This window comes from Heteronotia binoei, chromosome 6, assembly GCF_032191835.1.
Source record: "Heteronotia binoei isolate CCM8104 ecotype False Entrance Well chromosome 6, APGP_CSIRO_Hbin_v1, whole genome shotgun sequence".
Taxonomy (NCBI): domain Eukaryota; kingdom Metazoa; phylum Chordata; class Lepidosauria; order Squamata; family Gekkonidae; genus Heteronotia; species Heteronotia binoei.
Genome location: NC_083228.1, coordinates 43,534,103 through 43,542,195, shown reverse-complemented (window position 1 = coordinate 43,542,195; position 8,093 = coordinate 43,534,103). Strand labels below are relative to the sequence as shown.

The following is an 8,093-nucleotide window of genomic DNA, read 5'->3' as shown; positions in this document are numbered from 1 at the left end:
CCCCTCCTTTTTGAATTTGCCATGCTCATGCTGAAGGATCTAGCAGGAACCACCGCCAGCAGCCGCGGCAGCAGCAGGAGGAGGAACTTTGCAGGCAGGAACCTAATGGCTGCGAAGGGGGAAATCTAAGAGCAAAGTCTTTTCCCAGCCTGCCCGGGGAAAAGGCTGGCCCGCGAGCCCAGCGGAGAAGCCCGGCCACCATGAGAGCAGGGGCTGGGCACTGATGCCTGCGTCCTTGCCTCCGGCGGGAGGATTAAGAGCGTCTCCCTCCCCTGGGGCACCGCCAGCCGAGCGTGTGTGACGAGCAGCCCGGTGAAGCAGCAGCGGAGAACTCCCCCCAGGCAGCGGGGCGCTGAACTTCCCCTGACCCGGGACTGCCCGGCCGGCGGATCGTCTCCCTTGGCGTCTTTTATTTTCCTAGAAATAAGCTTATTTGGGGAAGCGGGAGGGGGAGGGAAAGGAAGCGAGCGCCACTCCAGCGTGTTTCGAAAAGAAACTATTTTTGGCCAAGATCATGGCGGTGAAAGGGGCTGCCGCGAACACGGGGATCTTGTTAGTAACAGCCAACGTTGGATCCTTGTTCGATGATGTAAGTAGCGCGGCTCGAAAACTGGACGGGAGGGAGGCGGGGCAGAGTTGGGTCCCTGCTTTGGCGGGTTTCTCCCTGCCCGGGGAAAGTGGCACTACAGGTGGGCCCTGGCACCTGGCTGCAGTCGTGCGTGCCGCCGGTGCTGCGCATCCCCGGCGGAGAGCTTGGGAAAGCGTGACGGCCCCAGCCGACTTCCTTGGTGCGTGTGTCGGGGAGAGGTCGAAGAGGACGGGCTCGGGTGGGTTTCGCCCGGTCCTAGCGCCCCGCGTGGCTGCCTTGGCGCGGCGCGGAGATGCTCCCCAGTCCCCTGCCTGGCGCTCCACCCGGCTTTGCGAGCGGCCGCTGCCAAGGAGAGCCCGCGTGTGCGTGCCAGTTCTGGGGATTGTCGCCAGCGGCGGCTTGGCGCGTCAGATGGGGATTCCCTTTGGGCAGGCCGGCCCAGGAGGTGAAGACGCTCCACCTCCAAGAGCAGCGGAGCTCACCTAGCCTGGCCCCGCCGCTGCACAGCCTTGGGCTTCCAATGAGCTGCCTTTCCCGTCGGCACACGCCCAGCCCGAGCCTGCCCTCCTTTTGCTTAGAGTCCAGTGCTAGGAATGGTGCGGTTTGGGGCCCTGACCCTCGCCATTCTACCCAGCCGCTAGGCAGAAGTTTTCTCTATATATACAAGTTGTCCGTGTGTACTTAAACTTATAACTCCCTAACTAATAGAGGACAGGAATAACAAACTGCTTATTTGGTTGGCTTCCCAGGGGACTTTCTTAGGGCCAGTTGTTCTCGGGTACATCTCCTGGTCCAGGCTAGCCCAATCTAGTCAGATCTCGGATGCTAAGCAGTGTTGGCCCTGGTTAGTATATGAATGGGAGACCACCGGAGAAGTCCAAGGTTGCTATGCAGTGGTGGGCGACTGCAAACCATCTTTGTTAGTTTCTAGCTTGAAAACCCTATGAGGTTTCATCATGTCCCCTGCAATATGACAGCACTTACAGACACACACACACTCGGGTCTCCTGGCAAAATTGCATTTGTGAATAGGGATGTAAGACTGCAGCAGTTCCCGTGATTATGTGCTATAGAGAGACTTGCCTATTTAGTGACTCTGTTGTCCGGTGCGTATGTCATGTTTATCTAGGCCTGGTTGACACATTATTTTGGTGCATACAGGTACTGTACATTTAATAGCAGGTAGCAGACGGTGTGAACTGACTCTGTTGAAAAACATTTTGTTTGTCAGGAGATGCTGCTGCATCACAGTTAGAACCTTCTGTATCCCAGCATCTGTTCTTGTGCAAGTCCTCATTTGATGCTGTACTAATCAAGTGAGCATGTAAATGTGAGCAAGTCCTATATAATGAGCATGTCTATGTGTCTGTGTGTAAAGTGCCATCAATTCACAGCCGACTTATGGCAACCCCAGCAAGGGACTTTTAGGGCAAGTGAGAAGCAGAGGTGGTCTATGTCTGATGATACCCAAGCATATATACAAAATGTGTTGTGTGGACCACCCTTTACTGGGAAATTGAAGTTCCCTGTCTTGTTAGAATGAACAAGTGTTTGAAAGCTTAAATTTTAATATTCGGGACAAGAGTGATGTTGTGGTTACATGTGTAAATACGTATGCAATGTAAATGAAAAAATGTGATTTTTGGATTATAGGGAAATATTTGTTCATTTGTATATTTGTGTGGTAGCTTGAGAGGGTTTAATGAGATGATAAGATTTTAAAAAGTCTTGATCTATCAGCTCAGGCATAGGTTTAGATCAGGGGTCCCCAGCCCCTTGTCCATGGGCTGGTACCAGTCCGTGGTCTGTTAGCAACTGGGGCATGGAATGAGGCAGAGCAGCCTTGCTGCCCCTTTTGCCCACCTGGGTGGACTAAAGAGGCAGCGCGGCCTAGCTCTGAAGCACCACCTCTTTCATCTGCCTGGGTGCTGGCTGGGCTGAAGGGGCATCACAGCAGTGACCTTCACCTACCCGTAATTTAAAGGTCCCCCATGGGGGGCAGGAATGGGGCAGGGGGGCAGCCTGGGGCAGCAAAAACCCCAGCATACCCCCCACTGGTCCATGGAAAAATTGTCTTCCACAAAACTGGTCTCTGATACCAAAAGGTTGGGAGTCACTGGTTTAGATGGTGCTTTTATTGTTAGTGGGAAATGTAAAAAACAAAAACATTCACACACAGTTTTCCCAACTTGGGGACATTTTTCAAATGTAAGAGGCCGGAACCAAAAAGGAAAGAGAGAAGAAAAAAGACATAAACACTGACAGCTCCTGGAATGTCTAATATGATCAGCGCAATCCTAAGAATGCTTTCCTGGGAGTAAACCTTATTAAACAAACCTACCTGGGAATCTGAGTAGATCTGCTTAGGATGACACAGATGGCTTGTCTGTCCTTTTTCATTTTTGTAGCAGGGTTTTGTTGTTGTTGTTAAAAATAAATGGGGCCAAAATCAGTCACTGGTGATTGGGGGTGGGATGGAGATCAATTCCTCCTGTAAGTTGGTCATACTCATATTTTCCTATTGCACAATGTGACCCCACAGAAATAAGGAACTCTGTACAATTGTTGAAATGTATGTTGAGCAAAAACATTCCTTGTTTTGTATCTGGAGAGTGACTCCAAGTGTGTCACGCAGCAGTCAGGCAAACACTGCTCTTCTAAAAACTGAGTGTGATGATACAAAAAAAGTACTGACATATAGCTTCCAGAGAGAACCCTTATTTCAGTAACACTGTGCATAACAATGCACTTCTCGAAAATGCCCTAATGCTGTGAGCTTCTCCTGAAGCTGCCCAGTGTAGCTTGCGTGTTTGGCTCTGGGTTTACTAAATTGAGTCCTTTCAGGGGATTATGGCTATCTAGCCTGTTCTGACACATATTCCTTGAGAAGTCTCACTTGGTTCAATGTAACAAAGCTTGAGACCAGTGGTACCTTTAAGACACACAAAGTTTTATTCAAGGTATGAGCTTTTTTTTCTTTCTTTTTTTTGGGGGGGGGGGGTATTTTTAAAATGTATGTGTGTGAGAGTGTGTGCACTTGAAAGTCATGGCAACCTCTGGTGACTGAACCCTATTGGAGGCATGGAGGATATTCAGAGAGGTGGCTGAATAAAGCCTGCCTCTGACTCTGATATTCTGAGGAGGTCTCCTTTCCAAGTACTTGCCCTAGTCGATCTCGCTTAGTTGCTGAGATCTGCCGAGATCGGGCTTACCTGGGCTATCCAGGTCAGGGCTCAACCTATGAGCTTTCTTGTGCACTCACATTTCCTCAGATACAAGTATGCAAGCAAAAGCTTATACCTTGAGTAAAACTTCGTTAGTCTTAAAGGTGCCACTAGACTCAAAACTTTGTTCTTACTTACTGTGTTGCTTCATACCAATACAGCTACCCACCTGGATCTGTCCTGGTTCAATACAGTTGTGACTGAATTGTACATAGGATTGCAGTTTCTCAGGCTGAATTTAAACTGCCAGTTTAAGATCTTTTTAAGGTGAATATTTGTAATCAAAATAGACTTTAAACATTAGGGACCTTAATTAAACTTTTAGAATATTTTTTGCTTTATTCCTGATGGGCTGCTATACCTCAGATACCAGGCATGGGATGAATCAGCACATGGAGGCAGTTTTGTGTAGTGGTTAGGGTGCTGTCTTAGGAGTGGGGAAACCGAGGGTCAAAGTCCAACTCATCTATGAAGCTCACTGGCTGACCTTATATTGGACATATGGACATATGAAGCTGCCTTATACTGAATCAGACCCTCGGTCCATCAAAGTCAGTATTGTCTACTCAGACTGGCAGCGGCTCTCCAGGGTCTCAAGCTGAGCTTTTTCACACCTATTTGCCTGGACCCTTTTTTGGAGATGCCAGGGATTGAACCTGGGACCTTCTGCTTACCAAGCAGATGCTCTACCACTGAGCCACCGTCCCTCACCTTGGCTGACCTTTTGTGATGGGATGAGTTTGGGAATTTACTCAGGACTTAATGGTAGAGCATCAGCATACATAAGTTTCCAGGTTCAATCCCCAGCATCTTCAGGATCAGATAGTAGAAGCATCAGATAGTACATGATGGGGTGAAAAACTTCAAAAGTTACAGGCTGGCCATTTAATTCAAGGGAGGGGCTGTAATTCAGTGGCAGAGCATCTACTTTGCATACTGAAGTTTCCAAGTTTAGGCTCTGACATATCCAGTGAAAAGGGTCAGGTGGTGACTCTCTTCCCGAAATCCAGAGCACTGCTCTGAGTCAGAGTAGATAGTACTGACTTGGATGGACCAAGGGTCTTTTTCAATATAAGGTCTAAGGCAGCCTAACTTCATAAAGTTGTTGTGATGATGATGGAGGGCAGAATCATGTATGATACCCTGGACTTTCTGGAGGAAGGGAGGGATGAAATGTGATCTCTGGAAAGAGGGCAGAAAAGCTTCTGCAAACCACAGTGTGTTTCCTCCTTTGTCAGTCTATTAAGAATAGTAGGGCTGCTTTACTGCAGGTCACGGTAGGGGTGGTAGAAAGTGCCGTCAAGTCACAGCTGACTTAAAGTGATCCTGTAGGGTTTTATGGCAAGAGATGTTCAGAGGTGGGTTGCCATTGCCTGCCTGTGCAGCATGACCCTGATATTCCTTGGTGGTCTCTTACCCAAATACTAGCCAGGGTCACCCCTGCTTAGCTTCTGAGATCTGATAAGATCGGGCTAGCCTGGGCCATCCAGGTCAGGGCACTGCAGGTCATAGCCTGCTGCAAAATCCCCATGATTAATTGCAGCGTATATACAAACTCTACTGACACCCCCCCCCCAGCTGTTATGAAATCTGCCATGTTTTCAGTCAGGCATTTCAGCATGAAAAGTGTTGGGGGGGGGAAGAAAAGAAAACTCCATTATCTTTCTTTTTTGCAGAAGAAAAAATGCTACTCTGGAATATTCCATTAAGCTAACTCTTAAATGTTAAAGAGTGTAATAACAGCTATGCTAGATCAGATTAAAGATCCAGTGTGCTTTTTGCAACAGTGGCCAGTCAGATATCTTCAAGAAACCTAAAAGTGACTCATACAGGCAGCAGTTCCTCCCATGTTAAATAATTTCTGTGCTTGGTGGTCAGAAGTATACTCCCTCTGATCCTGGAGGTTCTGCTTAGCTGTCATGACCAATAATCATCAAAAAGAGCAAAGGTCCAGTAGCACCTTAAAGACTAACAAAATTTGTGGTAGGGTATGAGCGTTGTGAGTCACTGCTCACTTCTTCTCTGTTGCTACAGACAAACATGGCTACCCATCTTGATCAGTCATAGAAAGGTCTTCTTCTTTGAATGAATTTAGTAACCCATTTAAAAAGTCATCTAAACTGATGGCCATTACCACATCCTGTAGTACTGTATCTACTGCTATTATTTATGTATCCAACTTCCTTTTTTTCTGTTTAGAACCTTCACCAGCTCAGCTGTATGCAGTTTTTTTTTTTTTTTTAGCCCAAATCTGTTTGTGGAAACATTAGTAATCTTTCACTGATTGGCGTAGATTTGTTGATCAGCCCATTCACTGTGTTGGCTTCTGAGGCCAGCTCTCTGTGTTCCTTCTGTTAGAAATAAGATGGATGCCAGTGACCAGTGACAGGGCCTTTACTGTGGGATGCCTCAGGTGATAAGGGACCATTCCACAGCTGCTTGCCTGGCACTTAGGGTTTTCAAAAAAGTTTTTGTTTAATATTTATTTAAAACAATTGTATTCCACTTTTTTTGCCTGATTTGGGCACTGAAGGCAGCAGTTCACATTTTCCCTTGGCTGCCTTCCCAATAACTTTGTTCTTTGGTTTTTGTAATTTGGATTTAGTGAGGACTTTCCTTCATTATCATTTTATTTCATCTTTTCCCTTTCTGCTTGCAGTTAGTTTGCTGTAATTCTACAATGCTGTTTTTATTCTGATTTGTTTTCAGAATATCGATATTCAGTTGATATTGATTTTTTTGGCGGGGGGTGGGGGCGTGTTTTATTTTTATGCCTCTCTGGGCATGTGGAGAAGTGGATAAGAAATAAATAAATAGAAGTAGTTTATGGCAGAGCTTGTTATCTCTTGGTATTTTGAAAAAGAAATGGTTTGGGGGCTGCACTCCTTAGAACACTTTCAGATGGAGAACATATAATTAATATAATTAAGGGCTGTCAAGTCATGGCCAACATATAGGCAACCCCTTGTGGGAATTTAAAGGTAAGAAATGAGCAGAGGTGGTTTGCCATAGCCTTCCTCTGCATAGAAACCTTGGTACTTCTTGGTAGACTCCCATGCAAGCATGAAACGTGGCTGACCCTGTTTCGCTTCCAAGTTTTGACAAATACAGGATAGTCTGAGCTATACAGGCTGCTAGGAGATCATTGGAGCACTCCAGTATAGTGAAAGTTAAATAGCAAGCAAATTCAGTACAGTGTAAAAGTTTCCTGCTGAACATTCACTATATCAGGGTGTCCCAATCAAAAACACTTTCTCCAATCAAAACTTTATTTTCTTAGAACAAAGGTGGAGTCCAGTAACACCTCTTAAGACCAACAAAGTTTTCCCCCCAGAATGTTGGTCTTAATGGTACTACTGGACTCCAACTTTGTATGTTGCTTCAGACCAACATGGCTGCCCACCTGGATCTATCTTTCTTTTCTTGTTTAGTAAAACCAAGGAGATTTAGTTTGACTAACTTGTCCTTTTGATTTCAGTGGGGCTTAAGCGTGACAGTCTGTTTTTGGAATGAGGCCAAGATATTTTGACACTGAGCTTGATATTGCAAAGCTGTGGAACAGTTTCATCCATGGATATGTTGATGGTTGTATAAATATGCCATTCGTTCCATTTTGCAAGTAGATGTATGGGCCATAATTTGTAAAATCTGAATGAAATCAATGGGAATGTAGAGGCACATAGTTCTGGTTATGGCACCCCTCCTTTTTGGTGTAAAGTCATGCAAGTTTTTATATGATTTGATCTAGTTCCACCTTCCCAATAACTTTGTTCTTCGTTTTTTTAAAATTTGGATTTAGTGAGGTTCAGCAGATCTGTTTATGATACAAGTCACTGAAAAGAGTTATAACCATGAACATGATCCGGCAAAGATAAGCATTGTTAACTCCTTTTGTTTTCATCAGGAAAATTTAGTATGTGCTTCAGGCCCTTTTTCTCATATCCATTGGATTTTAAGGAATTTAATCTTGGCTGGAACATGACCAATACTAGGTGACTGCATCCAGACCCTGTGACCAACCTGTGCTCATTCGTGACTGGCATGAATGCATATCGTTGTGGAGTTCATGCTCTCCCTTCCAATTGCATGCAAAACTTGATTTAAACCTTTTGTTTTGAGACATCTTTAATCAAGCATGGATTTCCAAGCCCAGTTGAGAACCCTGGTTTGTTGGGACTCAGTTTGTCCAGGCACTCATATTCAGACGTCAGAGGCAACCTAAACTTGATTTGACACTTCACAAGCCTGGAAGCTTTCAATGGCACTTTTTGTGCAAAGGT

General features: G+C 45.7%; 1 protein-coding gene across 2 annotated transcripts in view; it reads left to right on the top strand.

Moving 5' to 3' along the window:
* Positions 1–447: 447 nt before the first annotated feature.
* The window catches only part of INPP5A (inositol polyphosphate-5-phosphatase A), a 352,919-nt gene continuing 345,273 nt past the window's right edge, over positions 448–8,093 (top strand). For both annotated transcript variants that reach the window (XM_060241377.1, XM_060241378.1), the window contains exon 1: positions 448–589. In XM_060241377.1, coding sequence (XP_060097360.1) covers positions 515–589 — 75 coding nt within the window. In that variant the 5' untranslated portion in view covers positions 448–514. The remainder of the gene's footprint in view (positions 590–8,093) is intronic.